The sequence below is a fragment of the Durio zibethinus genome, chromosome 2 (genome assembly GCF_047325235.1).
Source record: "Durio zibethinus cultivar Kanyao isolate XHJ-2024 chromosome 2, ASM4732523v1, whole genome shotgun sequence".
NCBI classification, from domain to species: Eukaryota; Viridiplantae; Streptophyta; class Magnoliopsida; order Malvales; family Malvaceae; genus Durio; species Durio zibethinus.
The window spans coordinates 5031557-5054275 of NC_143163.1; the positions used below are offsets into that span (position 1 = coordinate 5031557).

The 22719-nt window shown below is 33.6% G+C and overlaps 4 protein-coding genes across 6 annotated transcripts; 1 reads left to right on the forward strand and 3 right to left on the reverse strand.

Annotated features, from left to right (window-relative positions):
- Window positions 1-780: 780 nt before the first annotated feature.
- LOC111309016 (vacuolar-sorting receptor 3-like) lies at window positions 781-6136 on the reverse strand. Of its 2 annotated transcripts, XM_022907771.2 has the most exons (12): window positions 5646-6136; window positions 3810-4502; window positions 3591-3679; window positions 3401-3470; window positions 3247-3330; window positions 2888-2964; window positions 2725-2806; window positions 2276-2358; window positions 2116-2182; window positions 1774-1902; window positions 1568-1677; window positions 781-1269 (listed from the first exon to the last, which is right to left on the reverse strand). In XM_022907771.2, the coding sequence occupies exons 1-12, from the start codon at window positions 5944-5946 to the stop codon at window positions 1171-1173; spliced, it is 1884 nt and encodes a 627-aa protein (XP_022763506.2). In that variant the 5' UTR covers window positions 5947-6136; the 3' UTR covers window positions 781-1170. The 2 variants fall into 2 exon arrangements, with proteins under 2 accessions (XP_022763506.2, XP_089603366.1); XM_089747240.1 differs by having other exon boundaries at window positions 2116-2358.
- Window positions 6137-8109: 1973 nt separating this feature from the next.
- Window positions 8110-13117, reverse strand: LOC111308318 (protein CORTICAL MICROTUBULE DISORDERING 6). Its single transcript, XM_022906637.2, has 4 exons — window positions 11258-13117; window positions 10235-10489; window positions 10059-10150; window positions 8110-9487 (listed from the first exon to the last, which is right to left on the reverse strand). The coding sequence occupies exons 1-4, from the start codon at window positions 12005-12007 to the stop codon at window positions 8710-8712; spliced, it is 1875 nt and encodes a 624-aa protein (XP_022762372.2). The 5' UTR covers window positions 12008-13117; the 3' UTR covers window positions 8110-8709.
- A 4456-nt stretch (window positions 13118-17573) lies between these two features.
- Window positions 17574-18294, forward strand: LOC111309019 (uncharacterized). The gene has a single exon (XM_022907776.2). The coding sequence runs from the start codon at window positions 17678-17680 to the stop codon at window positions 18029-18031; it is 354 nt and encodes a 117-aa protein (XP_022763511.1). The 5' UTR covers window positions 17574-17677; the 3' UTR covers window positions 18032-18294.
- A 957-nt stretch (window positions 18295-19251) lies between these two features.
- Window positions 19252-22713, reverse strand: LOC111309017 (Radical SAM superfamily protein). 2 transcript variants are annotated; one of them, XM_022907773.2, is made up of 9 exons: window positions 22586-22713; window positions 22354-22516; window positions 22104-22214; window positions 21869-22003; window positions 21292-21396; window positions 20656-20825; window positions 20453-20552; window positions 19759-20020; window positions 19252-19564 (listed from the first exon to the last, which is right to left on the reverse strand). In XM_022907773.2, the coding sequence occupies exons 1-8, from the start codon at window positions 22678-22680 to the stop codon at window positions 19778-19780; spliced, it is 1122 nt and encodes a 373-aa protein (XP_022763508.1). In that variant the 5' UTR covers window positions 22681-22713; the 3' UTR covers window positions 19252-19564; window positions 19759-19777. The 2 variants fall into 2 exon arrangements, with proteins under 2 accessions (XP_022763508.1, XP_022763507.1); XM_022907772.2 differs by having other exon boundaries at window positions 21268-21396.
- Window positions 22714-22719: the final 6 nt, after the last annotated feature.

The window sequence follows — 22719 nt, forward strand, 5'->3', positions numbered from 1 at the left end:
TTAAGGCTTAACAGGAACTCGGGAACCCTTTCAACTTGAAATTATATAGCAATATTGGTATGCCTTTATGCTAAAAATGATATTGATAGAGTTTAGTAAGTTACTTAGCAAAACAACTTGGGATCAGCGAAATGGCAGTTTGGAATAAGTGAAGAAGGCTCTATTTGAAGATGGGAACAAGCTGGGGTCAAATCAAACCCCCCAAACAGATTGTGTAGATTTGGGCAATTACGTACATTTCCCCATAAGAGGACATACATACTGAGATATTGAAGGCAACGAATATTAAGAAAAAAAAAAAGCCTTATCCAATGGCTGTTGGTATATGTTATCTGATTCTCGGAAAAAGACTCCGACTTTGGAAACGGAAGCCACCATGGTCTACCTTAACCATAACGGGTTTGGTAACATTAGAATTTGACACATTACGTTGGGAAAAAGAAATATAAAATGTTTCAATGACTGTAAGCAAGATCCTGATTAAATTCAAAACGGCCCATGATTCAACCATTAGGCATTTGCAATGGTTCGTAAGAGCGAAGCCTCCCCACTAGGGTCGGATGCCATATGCTAGGGGCTTTCCCCATCTTTTATTTTTACATGATGAAACCGCGTGAGAAGAAGGGCTTTTCTCCCATTTCCCCCTATTACAAACACATTTTAAAGATCGGGGCGATTTTTTTTGACTCAATGCTTTAAACCAGCGCATGAGATCAACAAATGAAGGAACAATTTCCGACATACATGATTGCATCTACATTCCACCAGAAAAGAAATTGATAACACAAAAACGCGCGTCATTGAACCCTCGAAATAAAGTAGTGTAAGAACAAAAAAATTCAGCTCAGCTAGAAGGCATAAATGGAATTACAGTATTGCCATACAAATTATGGGGCAAAGTTTCTGGGGATTGAGAATCTGGATAGGAAATGTTAGGTGCAACATCCAGATCCCTTCCGATCTACCGCTGATGGCACAAGTCATTCCTCTACTCTAAAAATTTTCAGCATGTTAAGGAACAAATAGACACTTTTAATCTGCATTTCTTTATTGTCCAATATATTTTACATATCAATAACATCCATGCTTGAAATCCAATTGAATAAGGGTAGAACAAGAACCACATCAACCCTGGGTTTTCAGAACTTGAAAATATTGTATATTTCTTCTTCATGCACGATCTTCACTTAGATGGTTTGGAACTTCTGCTTGACTATCCAGAGGCATGTACTGTGCCATTATAGCTCTGATTTCAGAATCCATATATGACTGCAAAAGTAACAAAACCAGTAAACATTAGGGGTAAAAACACAATATATGCTTAACACACGAATATATATAGAAGAAAATCAGAATGGTTAGTTCTTCTTTTATAAGGTAGTCTACAGGTGTTGCCAATCAAAACCCTCAATTCCAGCGTCCAGGCACTTCAATCCAATCCAAGCCAAGCCTCCCCATCAAAAAGATTCAATCAATAACAGTCACCTTCTTATCCAGCCAATATGCAGTCCAAATTCCAAACTTCATATCGTCTGCTTATTTTATAATATATAATGCACCAACTTACCCTTAATCTATATTTGTAAACAAGATAAGCCCCACCACCGGCCATTGCCAAGCCAATCAAAATGACCCAAACAGCAGCCCATGCTGATCTTACTTCAGTACCCCTCTTACCTGTCATAAAGCAAGGAGTTGACATCAAAACACTTGACCATAAATCATATATTCAAAAGAAAATAGGTTCAAGTTGCAAATCCTAGGTCAACTTACTTATGCAGGTATCATTGTCCCTGATGTACAAAAGATCTCCACTGCAAGTGCACTCGTAGCTTCCCCAGGTATTTTTGCAGCTACATTCAGGGCACCGGCAGGCTTTCTTCTCTTTGCATTCATCAACATCTGCAAGATGGACAAGGTAGAAGTATTGAATGACTTAATTATTCGACATACTCAAACCTTCTATTTGCTTGCATTCAACCAGTCATGTACTGTTCATGTATTAATTTATCTACATCAAGTTCATGTAAGTTTCTTCATCCTCAGAATGAAGGTGCTTCCAGTTTGAGTTCCTAATTACGTCTTGAAACACATATTTATTCGTTCAGGACACACCTTCACAACTTTTGACACCATCACCTTTAAACCCTGGAGGACACTGGCATTTAGCATCTCCAATATCCTGTTCAAAGCATTGTTCAGAACATAAACTTTTTTTCACAAGGAGGGAAAGAAAAATTGGGAGGAGCATAGAAATTAAAATGTTGCTACTAACCAAACAAGCAGAGTATGCATGTCCCTCTCGTGAGTCATGCCAACAACCTCCATTGTTAATCTTGCACCTCCCAGGACCACTAGCTGAATGGCAAAAAGAAAATAGCATGAGTGAATATTATGCAGATATAAGATGATTAAATACAGAAACAGGTGAGAAGTCCCTTTTAAAGGAAGAAAGTAGTATTGCCCCTATCAAACATATGCAAACATAGAATAATCAATGAGAGGCTTCAAACTGAGACATAAGCAACAAACAACAATAAATCCAGCTTTTCTCCCAACGAAGGAATTGGCTACATGACTACTATAATACAATTGTGTCTGTTAGGCCAATATCATGAGGCATGAATCACAAAAAACCATAACTTCACATTTTAAATATAAACTTTGAAGTAAAAGCTAAATCAGGGAAAATAAAATGATTAATAATAAAATCTCAATTCTCACCTTCACAGTGACTATAACCATCTCCTTTGAATTGCACACCATCAACCAAGGGACATTCACAGACTCTCCCTCGAAATGTATCCTGAGGAAATCAATATATCGAGAGAGTTAATGGTGTCATAAACAAGTCGAGAACCTCTATCAAAAAAGTATTAATTCATACCTTGCAGGCTGTGAGATTGGCTATTTTATCTTGCCAACAACCACCATTATTATCCAAGCATTCATTTGTCTCTAAATCTGCAATAGAAGAAACCAGTGTCAGTCACGTTTCAAAAAACAACTGGACGGTAAGTTGAACCACTACACTGCATCACTTCTGCCAAAGCAGGCTGTGGAATTCTAAGAGCCTAGCCCTAGGTAATTTTGGCAGAAGTGGTCATCCCACAACATATATTGGCTGAATTTCAATTTTCTCTTGGAAGCTCAACATAACATTGCACTATATGATGGCCACAAAGTGGCAAGTGGCAACAGACTAAAATACTTCTCTTGCAAGAAAATATAATAAGAAAAACTTACCACTGCTCAAACAAACAGCTGGTTCAGTAGTCTCTTCAAAACCAGCACAGATGGCCTTCAGAACAGCACCTTTGGCCAGCTTTCCTGTATGCAGATATGTCAGAAAGGAAAGCATCCAAAATTGTATCTTTAAAATATAGGTGTGAACACAAACCTCGATATTGGCGATTGTTGACAACAAGAGTAGGCAATATGGTAACATCACCCCTAGATCCTTTCCCAACCTATGGAAAATGTTTCTATTAAATAGCTTTCCACAATTAAGAGCTCCAGAATCGTCAAAGATAATAAGAAATACATAAAAAGAGTAGTAAAACATAAACATCAAAGCATGAGAGAATTACTTGGGCATCTTGTTCTTCTTTCAGCACAGGATTATCTGCATCAGCATAAGGGTCTCCCATACACTTTTCAATCTTTTTACCATCAAGCCCTGAATGGATGACACATAAACAACATAAATCAGTCATAACTAATTGCCAGTAACATTCTGATTCTTGAGGGTGCTATCAGCAGCAATTATAAATAAGTGAACTAAAGGATTCTATTAATTAACTATTTACCAAGAGAGCTAATAACACCATTAGCGCAATCGTTGTTATATCTTTTCTCCTTCATGGGGCATCTAATTTGAAAATCTGTCACATAGTCCCACCACAACCAAGCCTTACCGGTCTCATTTGCCACTTTGAAAACACATAGCTGTCTTAAGTTTTCAATCACAACATCTTTCCCATCATAACCCGAGCTAAAATCTTGTTCAGGATCAGGTGCACAATATCTTCCATGGTTGATGCATTGAGATTTGCACTGTCTGCTTAGGGTGAAAGCCTGAGGGCAGTACCAAGTTATATAATGGGGCGTGAATTGAGTATAGCCACCTTTTTCAAGTATCTGTGCAGAACCCTTGAAATCTTTCACAAATTCCATCAGCATATCACATTTAACTCCACATTCGTCATTGCTGTTAGTCCATAACTCATACTCCACACGATCATCAGGGTGTGGAACAGCATCTCGCCAATCAAGATTAACATTGACCATATCCCCACCACTGATTGCTTTCTTTAGAGTTTCACCAAAAGTTTTCTCAATAAGGGCAGATGGAATAGTTATATTTTCAATGTATTTGGCAGATGAAATATCCTCTTCGGGTGTGTCCATGGTTATCAATGCTTCTTCAAAATCATCTGCAACAAGCACTGCAGAGGCACCAGCCTTCTGTGCATTCCAAACCTTTAAAGCAAAGAAGCAATCTGGGAAAACAATACAAAGAATAAGGCACTAAAAGCTGAATTGGATAAAAATTATTGAGAATGAAAGAAAAATTAATTGTAAGACCATAACTTTAGTAGCGAAGCTTGAGGATGATAAAAAAAGTTTACAACCTTAATCTCTTTGGCTTAACTCAATAGCAGCCATTGATGTATGTACACAGGCAACACTTAGCAGATACATGCTCTTGAACATACTGAATTATCACTTAAGATTCTTCTCATCTCTTTAACAGTTTAATCACATTGTAGTAACTTAATTATCTAATCTGGAGGTAAGGTAACTATAAGCCATTAGTATGGCACACTTAGGTCAACAACAACTTCCAGCCAACTGAAACTGATTTTTTTTTTCATACATCTGTTATCGAATGCATTAGTTCCATATACTCCTGGATCAATTCAAGCAGCTATTGCCAAAAAGCAAATATCAGCATTTCATTCCAAAATCAGACAAAGTGTAACTCCCGTGATTAATCATAAGAAACAAATAAAACTTAAATCATAACTCTCAAGAACTTCTCTAGAAACATTTAAAGGTAATCCCTATGAAATTAGGGGGGAAAAAAGATCTAGAAAATGTACCTCAAATTTCAGAATACAACTAGGACAAAATGAGAAAAGCACATCCTTCTAAACGACTTAAGCAGGCTAAAACAAGTATATTAATGATAAAACAAAGGCGTAAATCCTTAGTCAGCCAAATCAAACAAACTACAGAATTTAAATATTATAGAAACAATGAAATCAATGGACACTGCTTAAAGATACTCCTCCAAATGAATGAAAGAGCTAAAAATAATCACATACATCCAAGTGAGTGAAATTTAAATCAATTAAACCTCAAATCAGAAACTAACAATTAAATTAGCGCCCCCCCTTTTTTCCTTCAAAAAAAAAAAAAAAACCCTCTTAAACCAACCAAACCCAACAAATTAAACCTTACGTCAACATTTAAAAAAAAAAAAAAACCCAATCTTAAAGAAACGATCAAATTAGCCAAAAACACAACGGTTCCTCATTAGTCAACCCAACAACAGACAAATTATAGCTTAAATGAACTCAATCTCAGATTAAAGTTTAAAAAAGAAAAAATAAAGGCAAAAATAGGAAAGGGTAAGCTACCTCCACGATCGACCAAAACAAAAGTAGGAAGAGCACCAGGCTTGGATTGAAAGGAAATCCCAAACTCATCAAAAGCCTTACAAGCCTTTTGGTTCTCCTTAGGGTAAACCACAGCACCAGCCATGCTTCCTCCATATTGAGGTATCCCAAAGTTCCCAATCGCGCTATCATGGGTTCCCTTAATCTTCTCCGGCGACGTCACTGTCAAGCTGTTCTTTTCCACCACAAATCTCGCATAACTACTCCCTATCACAGACAACAACACCAAACCTAGAAGAACATGCAATCTTCGTAGCTCCATCACTTTCCTTTTTTGACACGTGGAGTTTCTCTGGAATTTGGGTAGATCAGTTTAATGAAGAAGACGAAGAAGAGAAAGATCATGTAAGAAAAACATGTAAAAAAAGGGCAGTTCTGTTTTTTCTTTCTTTTTCTTTTTTTTTTTTTGGAAAACAAACAAATATGAGAAACGGAAAATGCTGGGGTGTTTCGGAACTGGATTTTTTTGGCGATGGGAAATTAAGAATGGCTTGCGGAAATTTGGAATTCCGTACTGATGCGAGATTTGGGGTTTTTTTTTTTTACTATTGCTCTGACCAGGAACTTGGAAAAATCACTATCCCTCCCTGAAATGACTGTGTCATAAAGTATTAAACATCAACGTCTTGAATTCCATCTGATCATTTGTGATGTTGTTATATTTGGTCTTTTTGACTAAAATCAAAATCACATTCAATTTTTTTATTTGTGAATTTGCTGACTCCTTTATAACCAAAAAATAAATATTTTTTTTCCTTTTAAGAGCGATATTTAAAAAAAAAAAAAAAAGTCTGAATTACACCAAGTGTCTTAATCGCCAAATAAAACCGTGCCAAATTTTGGTGGGTACAAATCGGATTGTTTCTTCCTTTTAAAATCCACATGATTATACTAAAATAAATACCATTAAGCAAACTATAAATTGAACTTAGTAATCAGAATTTGATTGATTGGTAAAAATATAATATTTTATTTATAAAATTTATATTTGATTTTTATTGTCAACTGTATTTATTAATGTACGATCCATAAATTTAATTGAGGTTTTGTTGAGATTTATGATACATTACGATCATAAATGAGAAATTTTTTTTCATTTAAATTTTTTTATATAAAAATTTTCAATTGGATCCATGGAATTTAAAAATGATTTTAGTTGTTTAATAAAAACAAGAATTGGCGGATTAATAATCTTGCATCGAGCTAGCTTGATAACTTTTGTTAGCCGCCTCTCTTTTAAAACAATATAGTAATAATTTTTTAATCTAGGGATTACATAAATTTAATATCACAAGGAACATGTGATAAGACTCTAAAAATCATGTCTCACTTTTTTATTTTAATTTATAAAATTATTTTTTTTCCAAAAATTTTTAAAAATAAATAAATTTATTTTATTTTTAAGATCAAGATAAACTATTAACTTAATTCAAATTTTTATTTATAAATTTTTTAAATTTATAAATCATTTATAAAAAAAAATTGTGAAAAAACTTAAATCTAATACATTAACATTCGCCTCTTACCATTTCTGGTAACCTTAGTTGATCTTTAGAAAATTAGTTTCTATCATTTAAAGGTTTCCATTCTGCATAAATGTATTCATTTAAACTTTAACAAAGTGTAGCATTTAAAGATGAAGTTGGGTTTTTTAACGTGCCAATAATGTTTTCTTTCCGTTGCGTTTGGATTCTACTTTTAGTAACCATAGGTCATGGCTAAGTAACGAGTTTAATTTAAAGATGGTGTTGTCCAAATCACAATGCATTTGAAATAGAACATGGATTATCATAATCGGCCTATAAAGGTTGCACAATTAAACAATAAGTAAATATTAGTGGAATACGTATAGATTATCATTCTTCACCCTACTATGAACTCATTTGAAATATAAAGTTAATGATAAAAATATAATATTGTTAAATTTAAAAATTAATTTAGTTGATTCATGTAATTTTTTTAAAATTTTATGTAATTATTTTTATTTCATGATATTTAATAAATTTTAATTTTTTTAATACTTATAATATTTTTTACTATTTTCAAATTTTTTGTAAAAAAATAAATATTATTATTTAGTTTGATTAATCTGAGTATTAACACGGAAGAATTAAAAAAAAAAAACTGATAAAAACTAGGAAGTGATTAAAAATAGACATATCCCAATTAAGATCCTCATTTTAAGAAAGGTCTCCATCTCTCCATACAAGTGGGACAGTTTGGAGTAAATGTGACATTACCCTTAATAGATATTAGATGGATGGAAACTATACAAACTTTCAAATTTAACACATGGTATAATGATATAATATAAAAATTTAATAAAAATTTAATAAAAATTTGTAAATTTTATTGAAAGGGACAGGGACTAATAGATATTTGATTGAGTGGTATATTTCATTTCCGGTAAATTTGATGCACCACTAACCGCATTTTCTTCATTATTTTCTTGCCCTCTAATTTTGATTAAAAAAAATTAAATTATTTTTGAACATGCCTGTGGTGTACACTTGCAGCCTGGGCTTGATTGGGTCACCGAAAATACTAACCTCTGACAGAAGGCAAGCAGAATCCTCCAACAAAGGGAAAAAAAAGGGTTAAAAATTGAAAATACAAAAAGCACGAGGAAAAGGAATCCCATTGCTTACTCCCATTTCCATTTGCTGACAGACCATAGCTTTATATATCATTAGCGGTTGACCAAACAAGACTACAACTGGCAATGGAAAATGAATTCATCAAAGTTTTCCCCAACAATTGGTCTGCTGCTGATTGAAAAGTTAAACTACCAAATAAAAAAGGGGAAAAAACTCATGGCCTCAAATTACTACTAGAAGACTAAGATGTGTTGCAGAATCAACAATTCACCATAAAGTGAATCTGTCTGCCTGGCAAAAAGAAGAAACTAAATGTTTCTTTGCTTCAAATAACACTTGTTAATTCTGGTATCACTTCGGGTTTTCTGAGGTTTAGACAGAGTTCGGTTAGTCAATTCCTGTTAGTTTGATGCCAAGCTGATTGAGTTTCAACCTACAGCAGATGCATTCATATTCTCCAAAACCCTCGCAGTTCTTTCAATATGCTTCAAAAGGACCCAGTATATTTTGTTCCTGACCCTTCCATATGCTTCTAATTCGAAACTTTGCAGTTTAGAGTTGTCACTGCTTCCCTCCTTTTTCTCCATCATATCTAACCAATCGTTCAATCTCTTGATCTGACACATTGATTCAGCTACCTGGCTATCGGGTAGCTGCGAGAGGCCTTCGTTATTAAATCCATCTAAATAATTCTCTATATAAGCTAGAAACCATGTATTACATTCGTCCTCCAAAGAATGTGCAAGATTTCCAGCTGTAATCAAGGCTCTTCCCTTTACCCAATCTGGGAAAACTTCCTTCTCAGCTGCCAATCCAGAGTAAAATTCACCAATGTTCCTTTGCTTCCTCCTCGTACAAGTGCCATTCAGCTTGGAAACCTGATTTGGTTTGTATGTGATTTTTGCTTCATCTTTTGCCTCCCCGGAAACATTTTTGGTTCTACAAGAAGAAAGTGGTATAAGATCAGATGCCACAGCCGCTTTAACCCATGTGGCTGCATTTCTCTTTCTGTCCACTGCCAGTTTTACTAATTCCCTGGTGGAACCTTGACTATTCAAGTCACTATCAGCTGTTGTTAGAGGACTAATATTTGTTAATGACTGAACAATTGCTCTACACTGAGCCATGTAATCTTGCAGCTTGAAAAACTTGTTAATCGAACGCTGTTGATCATCTTCTTTTGCTAACTGAAGCTCAGAAAATTTACTGAAAGAAAATGAAAGGAATTAATTAATTTCTTGGGTCATAGATGATAGCTGGAATAGCAGACAAAATCATGAAGTCACAAAAGAAAAGAAAACAGACAAACAACAGAGAATTTCATTTGAACATATAAAATTCCTGGCAGGAACTAAACAACATTTTTATCCAGGTAATCTTAAAACTTGAACTCTACTACTGGGATGCCATGAAAAAGAAAAACAATCAAGTAGAGAAAAGTACATTAATTGTAGGCTTTTAGCGATTTGATTATATAAGACACCAAATGACTCAACGAGTCTAGACTTGCAAAAAATGTTTATCATTTACTTAATGCCATTGTTTCATGATGGCATTCCTATTTAAAGAAGAAAAGCAATTTATTGGCTCACTAGAGCAGTTTGGTACTAAATTCAAGTCTCTATTCAACTTTCATCATCTTCTACAATCCTTTGACAACAATTTTAACATTGAAACCTTGATAAAGTATTGCAGTTGACAGGATATGAAACCTGTATGTATGTTTAAGAATGCCAGATTCAATACGCAGGACTGCTTATAAGTGTAATTTCCTCACCTTAAGCACCTTAGCAATCTCTCAGTAGCAGCAGCCTCTTGCGAAGCCTCCACAGCAGCAAGTAGAGCGGCATCTATTTGTCTTAGTACTTCCTGCAGAGGATGTCAAAAAACTTTAGGATTTTGAGGGGACAGGGAAAGTCACATATGGAGAAAAGATCAAGCAAAATGGAATACCTTTCCTAGTTTGACTAAGAAAGAGGGAAGGGTATCCCATAACATCTCAGTTTCTGCCCATTTTTTATTGTTGGATGAAACGCGTGTCCTTCCTTCAGTTAAAGGCTCCTTACTAGCTATTGATGATGAAGAGTTCCCACTATATTTTGGACTTTTAACTGGTCTAAGGGATTGACTAATACCATCATTTATTCCTGTTCTGGTGATTGAACTATCATTGGAGCTGTAATATCTAGCAGAATGAACTGGTGAAACCTGTGAAGTCAGAAAAATATATATACTTTGAAATATATATTTTCAAGTATCATGTTAAGCATTCAATTTAGAATCAATTTATCCAAAAGACCCAACTTAGAATATAAAACTATAAGAAACCCAAGATTTAACAAATGTGTGATAATACCATTTTAATAGTCTCCCAAACTCGGAAGGGAAACAAGCAAGAGTAATAGGCAAAACAACAGGCAGAATTTAAGCACTGATACATGTTAAGCATTGAACTTAAAACAAATTGACTGTTAAGTGAATGAGCCTAACTTGAATATAAAACCACAAAAAACCCAAGATTTAAGAGATACATAATAACATCATTTTAACATATCAAAAGTTTTTCCTTTTTCAATTCATTTCCATTTAGAATTTATTCTTTCTAATTTACATGTTTGTGGATGAGTTATGTCTGGGTAGGACTCCAAAATCAGACAATTCACTAATTTTGCCTAAAGCAACCTCTGTTACGTTTTTAACCGTGGGATAAAGTTACGTTGTAGATGATATTTGGCTAAACAAAATAGGAAACAAATTGCAACCTTCTCTTAAATTTTAATATTTGCACAAGTTTCAGAATTGATACAGAATTCAAAAACTAATAGTAAAATGTATGGATATTATACTAATATCACCCTAGAAAACCATAACTAGTTTATAATCATGACCCAATGACCTCGCACAATTACAGACCACAGAATAATTTCCCCAACCACAATGCTGAGAATATAGAAAAGGACTAAAAACGACACTTACATGAGAATTGGGACTATGGCGAACAGGGATTATCTCGTGCTTGGAGTCTGGAATTTCCCAACTTGGTTTTGCTACCCCACACCAGCTTCTACTCTTGGAATGTGATCTTGATGTCGACCTTTCTGAATCGTTGTCTTTATCAAGAAAACTCGGTAATTTGTTTCTTGAATAACCCCTATGAAAGACTTCTTTGTTAACATCATGATCACGAGTCATAACCCGCCGGTTCTGGCCACCAATAGTTGTCTTCTGGTACCTTGAGGGTACCTTATAAGGATTTATAGAATGAGCCCTTTCTCTTGGCTTTTTCTTCCCAGCAGTTCTGTCTTGCATTGGCAATTTCGACGTTCCACAAAATTTTTCCATAATGTCAATGCCAACAAGATCTTTTGGATCCCCATCAAAAGGCTGTCTCCCTGGAATTGGCCTTACCCCTTTAAGCATTGGAACTGGATACGCCACCTCCAATTTCTCGACATATATGAACTGCCCAAGTTGTAATTTGTTACATAGAACCATCTCATCCTCTTGTTGGGGCAAAGAAACATAGATGTTATGCGTTGAATCCGAAACTTCCAAGAAAAACCCATGTTTAGGCCAAAGATCCCCCTCTGCCAACACTGGAATTATGCTTCTAATCTGTAATAACACAGATTTCTTACAATCATCACAATCATCGATAACTGTTTTTTCCTCAATACCCATGTCTTCAACAAGTTTCAAAATTACCCCAGACTGCAGACTTTCCATATTTCTTGAACCCAAAAAGAAAGAGAAATCTTCTAATCTGTATTACTTATAAAGAACTTGAAACACAGGCTGTTAATTTCATGGATTATCTTCGTCAAGTAACTGAATACAATGAGTTGTTAAGGCTGTGAAACAACGAGGAATCCAAAAGAAAAGGAATCCGGTGGTCATAATTTCCGTTTGTCTAGGAATTGGGACCTTGTTCTGTTGGATGCTACGGTTGACAGTTGCTAACGGTTTTTTTTCTTTTTTTAGGATTTGATGAATGGAATGTAAGAAGACTGCATGAGGAAGTTATAACTGTCTGGACAAAATAATGATCTGATAGGGTCCATTGCATGATTGCATCAAGTTTAGAGGTCAAATGAGTGGGAATATTGCATCTGATAGCGCGTAGCTGTTGCTTTTTCTTCCCCCGCGAAAAAATAGAGGCTTAACACGAAAGTTTGGTCGAATGGAACCTGAGATGGACTGCATATGGAAAGGCTGGGCTGCTCGCATTTCCGACTTTAAATAGTCCAAACTCCAAACCCAAAGGAATTAGGCTCGCTCTGACATCTCCAATGGCTCCTATGCAACTTTATTATTTTCATATTGCCAAGCATCAAACACAGCCCTAAGCATTCGAAAGTAAGAATTGTACATTCTTTTAGGTCCAAGGCCTATGTTACATTACAAATTATTCGTTCTTTTAGGTCCAACGCCAATATTGAGTATAAACTGCAACAATCTGCAATTTAATCTTGTAAGAATGGACCAATTGAATGGGGCCCATATTGTGCTCCTGTTCTGGAAGCCACCAAGCTCAGGAGAGGTGAGTGGTGTACCAAATTAATGGGGTTTGAGAGGCTTCAAGTAAAGAGACGAAAGACACAGAATGAGACAATGAGCTTGGATGTCTGCAAGGAGCTTACACTTTTGGATCCTGAAGGCAAGAGGAAGTTGGGTTTTTCGAGTGAGCACCAAGTAAGACACCATTTTGTTGTCAGGCAGGCTGGGAATGCAGGTGTACAAGCCTACGTTTCGTTAGAAATGGCGTGTATCACTCCTGCCCTGAGACGCCAAAAGTTTGGAAAAATAAACGGTTAAAGGTCATACGCTCTAGCCAATTGAATTATTTCAATATGTGAAATAATAGCAAAAAATAATTTTAATATACAAAAATTTCTTTTGTTCAAATATTATAAGAAGATATTTTTAATTATTTTGTTCAATTTAATATTAATATGATTTTTTAAATCGACTAAAAAAAATACATCGAGTAAAGTCAAAAAAAAATTTTTGCTAAAAAAAAAATTATGAAAAGGCAAAAATACATTTAAAATTGCAAAAAAAGTCAATTAAAAGATTACGTCAAGGGATAACGTAGAAGTTTCACTAAGATGTAGGTTAATACTGAAAATAAATTTCAAAACACAAAAGTTTCGAAGCTAAATTATGTTGGTAGTTTAAAATATGATATATCTTATATTGAATAGAAAGATCATTTATAAATAATTTAAAATAAATTATTTATATTATTTAAATAATTGATCTAAGTGTTAGAATAGATCAAGTTATTTTAGCTTACTAAAAATTTTTTTAGTGGGTTGAATAATTTTAAAAATTAAAATAAATACTTAAACATTTGAGATACTTAAACTTATTTGATAAATAGATTTAATTTTTAAATCTTTATTATTATTATTATTATTATTATTATTATTATTATTATTATTAATTTTAAATAAATATACTTATATCCTATAAACATAATTACATTTAAAACAATATTATTCACGCCTCAAATTCATATTTTCTTCATTCTTACTATTTTTATTTTTCTTAAATCTACTAACAAATTCTACCCTCTATCACTCTTGCTCAGCCGTGAACTTAGCTTACAGAAACTTCTACCCTCTGTCACTATTGTCTAGGGACGGCAATCAAACCCGTCCCCGACGGATTTCGACCCGATCCGATCTTATGAGATCGGATTTTTTTTTAAATTCGGGTCGAATCGGGTATAATTAGAGAATAATCAGGGTCGGATCGGATTCGGATATGCCTAAAACCCAACCCGATCTGGCCCGACATTATATAAAAAATTATTTTTTAATTAATTATTTAATTATATATATTTATATAATTATATTTTTAAATATTTATATTTTAAAAATAATATTTTATATTAAAAAAATAATATTTTATTAATTTCAAATCGGATCAGTACGATTTATGTATTATCGAATTCGAGTATAAAAAAATCGGATATGATCAAATTTGAGTTTAATAAACCATAAAATCGGATCAAGTTCGGGGCGAGCAAAACCCACCCGAACCCGACCCGATGCCATCCCTACTATTGTCCACGTAAAATTCCTTCAAATTCTCATTCAAGGAACTTTTGTACGGAAGACCAAAAAAAAAAACCCCACAAATGAAAAAATTTGTCTTAACTTATAACTCTTATGATATGCCACTGGAGGTGTCGCCACACACTATAATAACAGGTATTATCACGTTTTTATCGATTTGTTCTCAGAGAATTTTTAAATATTTTTAAATATAAATATAATTAATCGAGTTCAAATAGATATAATATTAAAATTAAATTTAAAATTTAAAATTCGATCAAATTTTATTTTTTAATTATAACTCAATTCAAAATAAAAATCAAATTATTCGAATTTACTTGATTAATATTGATTAATATGTAAAAATAAATTTAATTCTTATATTTGATAAAAATTTGATTATCTATACTCAAGCGTGAATTTGAATTTGAAATATTTTATTAATTAAAATAATTAAAATTTATTAAAATATAAAAATTTGATTAGACTTATAAACTATTCGAATCATATATAATAATGCTTGAACTTGACTTAATCGATAAATCAAATTACTTTAACTCAAGCTCAATTTAATAATAATTAAGTTAAATTCGAGTTTTATTTTAATTAAATTTGAATGACTTATAAATATTAATGTGTTATTTATACTCTTATTTTTAAATTCATAAAATTATTTTTAAAAAATAATATTTAATAAATTTAATATTCAAATTTTAATACATTTCAATTTTTTTTCTCTCAAACTTCATTGTACTTAACAAAGATCAAACAAGTAATTTTTCTTTTTGAAAATAACTTAAACTACTATATTAAACAAGTAACTCAACCGTTAAGTAAACTATGGTTAGATTTAGAAATGTAATCGATCGAGTTCGAGTCAATATAATATTAAATTTAAGTTCTAATTTGACTCTAAATTTGAAGTTTAAAATTCAACTCAAACTCGATTGAGTTTTATCTTTTCAGTTCGAGTTTGATTCAAAATAAAAATTGAGCTACTTGAACTCATTCAATTAAATTCGATTAACATGTAAAAATAAACTTAATTTTTATATTCAATAAAAGTTCGATTATTTATACTAAAATTTAAGATATTTTATCAATTAAAATAATTAAAATATATTAAAATATAAAAATTTGAATAGGCTCACAAGTAATTCGAGTTGAGTATATAAATATTCACACATTGATCAATCAATAAATTAAATTATTTAAACTCGACTCAATAATAATCAAATAAAATTTAAATTTTATTCAAATAAAATTTAAATTTTATTAAAATCAAACTCACATAATTTATAAATATTGATATATCATTTATCCACCTAATTATTACAAAAGTTTCTCAAGGGGCCAGATTCAACATTTTGGATGCCAGGCTGGTTTTAAGTAAGCCGCCCCAAAATCCAAATCAAAGCAAATTAAAGATTGGTTGAAACCCGAATATATGATGTAACTTTAACTATGTATGCACATCAATGTCATGGTTAGCTAATTTTATGTACCAAATACTATAACAATTACTTGTCTTTTTCGTTAGCTTTGATGGTAGTTTATATAGAGCCATCCCAATTAGATGGCTCACCCTGTTGATTTGGTGCTTTCCACGTTTTCATTAAAAAGAAAAAGACATTTATATAGTACAATTACTCCTTTGAATTCTGTACGTTAGCTTTGATAGAAGCCCCTGATTTCACTCTCATTCCCTCAAAATTTTTTTGGTTTTATTGGTCTCTTTCAAACATTAATTTAATTGTTAGAGATAAGGATGGCATCGAATCAAAGTGAAGTGAGTTTTTCTTATCCGCAGCTAAATTGATTCAATAATTTTTTTTATTTTTATATTCAAATTTGATTTAATATTATATACAAATATATTTTATTCAATTTGAAATTATTAAAATATTATTTTTTAAATATAAATATAAATTTAAATAAATATAAAAATGTAAAATTAAATAAAAAATAAAAATATTAATATATACATATATTAAATTAAATCAAAATAAAATAAATTTATCTAAAATTTGATTTCAATTTTTTTTTATTATTCAACTCAACTTAAAATTTGATTTTTTTAAAAAAATGATCTTGTAAAATTAAATTGAGTCAAAATCTATAAGTTCTGACTTGGCTGCCATTCCTAGTTGGCGACCTTCGACTTCTCCTGATGTTTTTTTTTTTATGTTCTTGCAAATGCTAGCTTACCCTTGTCTCACTTCCAACACAAACAAATTATTAAAAAGAAATGTTCAGTAACTGTGACAATTTAAATTGCAGTGGTTTAGTGGAAGTTTTCTTAACATAAAATAATTGTTGGGATATTGGCTTCATTCGAACCAACGTGATCAATTTTTTTTTTTTAATTTTCCCATTGGACCCTTCTATTTGACCTCAACGGATGGAGTATAAAAAATCATAACAAAGGTAGACACTACTTGGAATAATATAATTGCAAGCATCATCACTTGAATCCCCTGTAAGCTTGGCTGACCAAAATCAAATTAATTTCCAAGAAGCTTATTGTTTTGGAAACTTCAAACTTCTTGGACAATTTTATCAGAACAAATGGATTGGGATGACATTTGCCACGTAGGGCCGCTCCATTCCAATAAAGCGGTCAAAGAATGCATACCCAGATAAGCCCTTGCTTGCCAATTGTGAAAAAAAAAAAAAATGAAAACTATTCAATTTTGCCTTGCTGCCACAGCCATCTCATACAGCATCTGCTCAGCTGTCCCGCACTGCCTAGGATGACAAAGTCAATTTCTTGGTTGGTTTTTTTCGTCTCTATCGAAAATTTCAATGGACATGAATTTGAGAAAATGTTTATGTTTATCCCCTTGTCATAAAAGTCTAAAACATATCACGTTTCTTTTAGCACTATTATTCTATGTAAAGCATACTGGTGAGGAACATACGCTATTCAAAATGAAATGACAATGGAAAATTACTCAAATTTCTTTTAATTAACTAGCAAACGTTATCCATATATTTCAGATTTATTTGCGAGTTTAATTGAAAGGCTCTCCCACTGATAAATACATTTTATGATTTAACTTTCTTCTGCTTTAGAACTTAATTTTTAGTAGAAAAGTCCTAACAACCAATACAAATGGAAATGGAAACATGGGTCCTAAAGATTTTGACGTCATTAATCACGTATTCAAAATCCTTAACTATACTCCATTAATGTCAACTTGTCAACAACGAACCTTTGCTATAAATATATCTTCTTCTAACATACCTCTTTCATTGTGCGTTTCATACACGATTAGAAAGCCAAATTTTAACTTTCAAAGAGAAGAGAGAAAGAAAAGAAGAGCAAGTAGTCATGGAAGGTTTAATTCCTTATCTCATCCGTGCCATGAGGAAGCAAAAACCTAGCCACCGTTACAGGTCAATGTCCATGGGGTCTAGCCGTAGCTACCATTTGTTAATTGGACAGCCACAGCAGGAGTCCGTGGAGGGCTCTTCTCACAGGAGAACAAGGTCAGACTTCCAGCCTCCAACCGTGGAGTTTTTTGAGCAGAGGTCAGGTCTTGATTTCCTCAGCGCAAAGAGCTACAACAACGGTTCTTCTGTAAACTACCCTTCAAGGGTTGCTGGCTCAAATGTTGGTTCCTATGCTCATCAGCAAACTTCGAAGGCGAATGCTGTTCATGTTTCAGATGTTCGACGACGATGATTATGCGTTTAAAAAGTAAAACAAAAGAAAAAAAAAAAAGAGTACTGTTTGGTTTTATTGATTTGTTTATATTATTTGTTCCGATCAGCAAGTGCAAATGTTGTAAAGTAGGGTAAAGTTTTTCGTGGCAAATGGTGGCTTTGCCTTTAATTGTACATTCAAACAGCTTTACATTATTGTGATTACCGATTAATGGGTACTTTTGGTGGAGCTGTTACTATAGATGATTATAATTTGAAACATCCGTCGTTTCCTGCTTTCAATTTATGAACCTTGAAGGAGCTTTTAATTTCCCAGATAATCCTTTCCTTTTACGAGAAGGAAGAAAAAGAAAATTCTTAGCTACACTCAAAATTAATTAATTCTGTTGCTTTCTTCTCAATCCACTTTGTGTGATTTGACAACATAGTAGTGAGAATTTAACGAACCTTCCCACAAACGCGTTTGCAAATCCAACCAAAAAAATATGTTAAAAAAAAAAAGGCAGAAGAATCCAAGATTGAATGCAATCCAAAGTTGAATGGCCCTGCTTGGTCTTAAGACAGCCAAAATTTCACCGACAGACATATTTTATGACTTGTCAGTGCTTTGTTGGTTGGATGTCAATCCAATGATTTGTTTAACCTATCTTACCATTTTATATCCATTACACGTCAGGATGATCTCTCACCTACATCATCATCTGCCAATTCTAAATGCTCTCTCACGTTCGCTACACACCTATAAACCATAAACCTGCTCATTCTTTATCAATACCTGAAAACCCAAAATGAAAATTTAGCAAGTAGGAACGCCCGAAACAAGAACTTGGGACTGCATAGGCATAGCAGCAACAAGAGTGAACTGCAGTTCAATCGGAGAGAACCTAGCTAGGTTCGTCGATGAAAATCTTTCGAGGATCATATAGGATAGAGGGAACTTGCCACACTTAGGTTCCAACCCCACCGAGTAATGAGGCTGATCAGTAACAAAGCATTGCATACTATCGTAAATTAGACTACCTGATGCATTAAAAGCACCTAATTATACCTAAAGGAAAAAAATTCAGTCGCCTCTGAACAAAGCAAAATAGCACATTAGCATTTTGTGTCAAGTCACTGTCTAGATTCATGAATGTGTCATCCTGCTACATTGGTGTTGCTTGCATTTCATATTCCCCATGAATCCAAGTTAAGATTGTAGTTCATGAGCATGAGCCGCTTCAGATTAGAAACAGAAAGGAAACAAATTCGTTTTTGTGATTTTAAATGATAATGCCCCCAAAGATTAGGGCTTATAAGAGACTTTATCCAAGAGTCTCTCTGTCTCTTAAGTGAAATCTACTACCGTCTTTCTTATGGTGAAACCAGTAACAGATATATATAGACAAAATTGTTACACATCTAAACTCTGACACGTGAACTTATGATATCCAATTGATGAATATTCAAGACCTTTGACATCTTCAAGATGGTTTAACCCACTCCTTGCAGTAGCATCATCCTGATAAGGTTTCTTCAAAGTCATCATGATGAGTATGATTCGTTAACTCGCCTGAAAATAGAAGGTAAGAAACCACATAATTACATGCTAAATGCACATGCTGCGAAATTTGGGAGAGATAGAATCTATCTAAGAACAATGCCTGACTGCAGATAAAGAGATGTTATTCTAAAATTTAAACAATATTATAAGTAGTTGCAAACTAGCAATTCAATGTCAATTTTTCATTCTTTTAAAACTCTCACCTGAAAGGGGTTTGGCACATCAAATACGAAGATCTTCAATGTCAGTTATGAGACCTGTTTTTTCACCATATCTCTTATCAGGTAGGTTCACTACCAGCTGACCACATGCACCACTTATATCCTGACCCATTTGCTTACGAACTGTTGTCCTGATGTTATAGGTACCCCTAAGAATTTTCTGGAATTCTGATACTTTCTGCTCACTGCTGGTTCTGAATTGACTAAAGCTACCGATTGGATTAAATGGTATTAAATTTACCACCTGCTTCAAAAGTCACTTGGTCAAATTCAAAAGGGGAGATTAAGAAGAGTTTTGCAGCTAGCTTATGAACTGATAAACTAAAAATATATTACAAGTTCTGTAAACTAGCTGATATGCTCTGTTCTGCGCAAACAATATTTTTCATATTTGCTTGGTAGTCCCAGTAGCCTAATTCCTCGCTAATAAGTTTGACTGGCATTCAATAATATATTTGAGGCCATTAAGGAATCACCAATAATGTCCTACGCAATCCCCATGGACTGCCCTTATTCCCCTACACCCATCTCCAACCCAGAGAAAAAGAAACCTTACTTACTCTGCACCCCCAACCATAAAAAAAAAAAAAAAAAACAGAGACACACATGAATACTTGCTTACAGTAGTGAAAGTACCAAAAAACCATCTGCATATATGCTTAATTTAGGATCTCACCACTTGAAAAGTTTCCAGCAGTTTACCAAGCTGGTGTGCATGCTGCTCTTCATCGTTCACCCCATCAAGCATGATGTACTCAATGAATATTTTTTTCTGACTGAAAGTTTAAGACCAAAAGTTATGGCTCTCAGAATAACTGCAGAAGTGCAAGCTTCAAAACCATAACCTAATTATAAGCAGAATTATTTACAAACTGCGACCTGTTATTTTGATATGCTTGCAGCGCTGTCATAAGTTTTTCCAAAGGAAAAGCCCTTGCAGAAGGCATTATCTGACAACGGACCTCTTGGACTGGCGCATGCAATGATACTGCTAGGTTCAAACCTGGTAGATCACTATGAAGTTTGTTGATAGCATGAATAATCCCAACCTACATTAAATGAGATACAATCACAATGCTAGTAAGTTGGGTGCTGACAGCAGTCATAAGCAATTTGTTCTTTTTGAAAGAAATTATTCCTTTTTCTACCCCTCCAAAACAATAAAAACTCATTTAAGAAGTAAAAGAGAAAATATTACAAACTCTAACTGCACCTAGTCAACTTGACCATAATTTAATCACATAGAATAACATAATTCTCCATGGCTAATCAATTTCAAATACGGGCAATGAACCATACACCCAGTATGGTATCATTTGTGACTAGATTTCACTCTTTGAAAAAGGCAAAAGAAAAGCCATATTGCAACTCAGATGGGCGAAACAAGTACTGGCAATAAGCCAATTGAATGCTATGGTGCAGCAAAAAAAAAAAAAAAATCACATTAAGATAAAAAAGATGATACATAATACAATTGTTATGAATATCTACCATAGCAAAATTTGGAGGAATTACCGTTGATACTGTAATTCTCTTTGGTGACAGCTGAAACGGTGATCCTGTCATGACGCGAATAGCTTCCACCAAGGCAGTATAGTTATTCAATGGTTCTCCCATTCCCTAACAAAATAATAGGAAGGAAATTTCAACCACATTTCAAAAAAAGAGCTTTCACTACACAACCCAGCAGAGCTTCATGACCATTAACAATCCCCAACTACCTTGGATGCTGGCACCAAAAATGTTAAGCCACCATCATTATTTTCATTAGCAACATGACAAGATATAGTATTATACTTCAGAAATGACAGCAGACAGCCACAGAATGACGGACTAACGGTAGTATAGTAATAAATAGATTAAATGATGGCACCACCAATTACAAATTAAGAAAAAGAAGTTATAAAATTCGAGGTCCAAATGAACTATGCAAGAATCAAAATGATCCAATGCAAAACAGAAATTCATAATCTTCAAAGAGAAATCTTCACAAAACAGCATGGCTAATGCTTCGCATAAAGCACTCTATTTCACAACTTTACAGAAAAAAAAGTTTTACCAAACAGAAGTAGCATGAAAATAAAATAATTACCATGAAAACAACATTGCGTATGTTACTCAAACGAGAAGCATGAACCAGTTGCTCCACAATTTCTCCCGACCTTAAATTGTCCTTAAACCCCATAGTTCCAGTTGCACAAAATTTGCAACCCATTTTGCATCCAACCTGTATGAAAAAAAAGAAAAAGAAAAAAAAAACATTTAGCACAATTTAAGGAGCAATACTAAACAAATTACTTTCAGAAGCAATGGTTTACAGCAAATACCTGAGATGAAATGCACAATGTCGACCTAGGACCGCCAGGACGAGGTTTTCCTCCATATTTACCTAAACGGGTATCATATGTCATAATCACTGCCTCTACAAAAGCTCCATTCTAATGACAATAATAAAAAGGGTCATCAAATTTTGCAATAAAAAGTTAAAATTTTTTTTTAAAAAGTGCTAAATAGTATTCAAGCTTCTAGTTCTAGGAGAAATGCACTATTCTTATGATTTAAAAAAAGGAAAAAGACCTGGAGTCTGATAAGGAGCTTAGCGGTGACGCCGTCGGTGGAGTGCAAAACAGAGTGAACGGTGGAAGTAAGGGGCTTGAACTTGGAGCAAAGAAGAGGGTAAGCAGAGGAGGGCAAATCGGGAATTTCGTCCAGCTCGCACCCAGGGTTTTGCAGCACATACCTTCATCAACCATAAAAGATTCAGAATCCCCAAATAAATAAATAAATATGTGGAGAAAGAGCAAATTACTTCCAAATAGAAGGGATGAACTGAGGGTTGATTCCCGCATCATTAAACTGGGCCCTAAGCTCCGCAGCGTCGAACACTGATCGATGCGTCGCCATGCTCTTTGAGCACCTGCTGCTTCTTTTTTTCTTGTTGCT

Bases quoted from the DNA above. Each gene is read 5' to 3' on its own strand.
- LOC111309019 (XM_022907776.2), top strand. From the start codon at position 17,678: ATGGAAGGTTTAATTCCTTATCTCATCCGTGCCATGAGGAAGCAAAAA.
- LOC111309016 (XM_089747240.1), bottom strand. From the start codon at position 5,946: ATGGAGCTACGAAGATTGCATGTTCTTCTAGGTTTGGTGTTGTTGTCT. The intron at 4,503-5,645 runs GTAGCTTACCCT...TTGTTTTCCCAG, and splicing joins TGTTTTGGTCGATCGTGGAG to ATTGCTTCTTTGCTTTAAAG. The intron at 2,359-2,724 runs GTGAGAATTGAG...TTTGCCATTCAG, and splicing joins TGGTTATAGTCACTGTGAAG to CTAGTGGTCCTGGGAGGTGC.
- LOC111309017 (XM_022907772.2), bottom strand. From the start codon at position 22,680: ATGGCGACGCATCGATCAGTGTTCGACGCTGCGGAGCTTAGGGCCCAG. The intron at 20,826-21,267 runs GTAGATATTCAT...CATTTAATGTAG, and splicing joins TTCCTCCAAATTTTGCTATG to GTTGGGATTATTCATGCTAT. The intron at 20,021-20,452 runs GTGAGATCCTAA...CTTTTGAAGCAG, and splicing joins TGCTGGAAACTTTTCAAGTG to GTGGTAAATTTAATACCATT.
- LOC111308318 (XM_022906637.2), bottom strand. From the start codon at position 12,007: ATGGAAAGTCTGCAGTCTGGGGTAATTTTGAAACTTGTTGAAGACATG. The intron at 10,151-10,234 runs GTATTCCATTTT...CATCCTCTGCAG, and splicing joins TCTTAGTCAAACTAGGAAAG to GAAGTACTAAGACAAATAGA. The intron at 9,488-10,058 runs GTGAGGAAATTA...ATTTTCTTTCAG, and splicing joins AGATTGCTAAGGTGCTTAAG to TAAATTTTCTGAGCTTCAGT.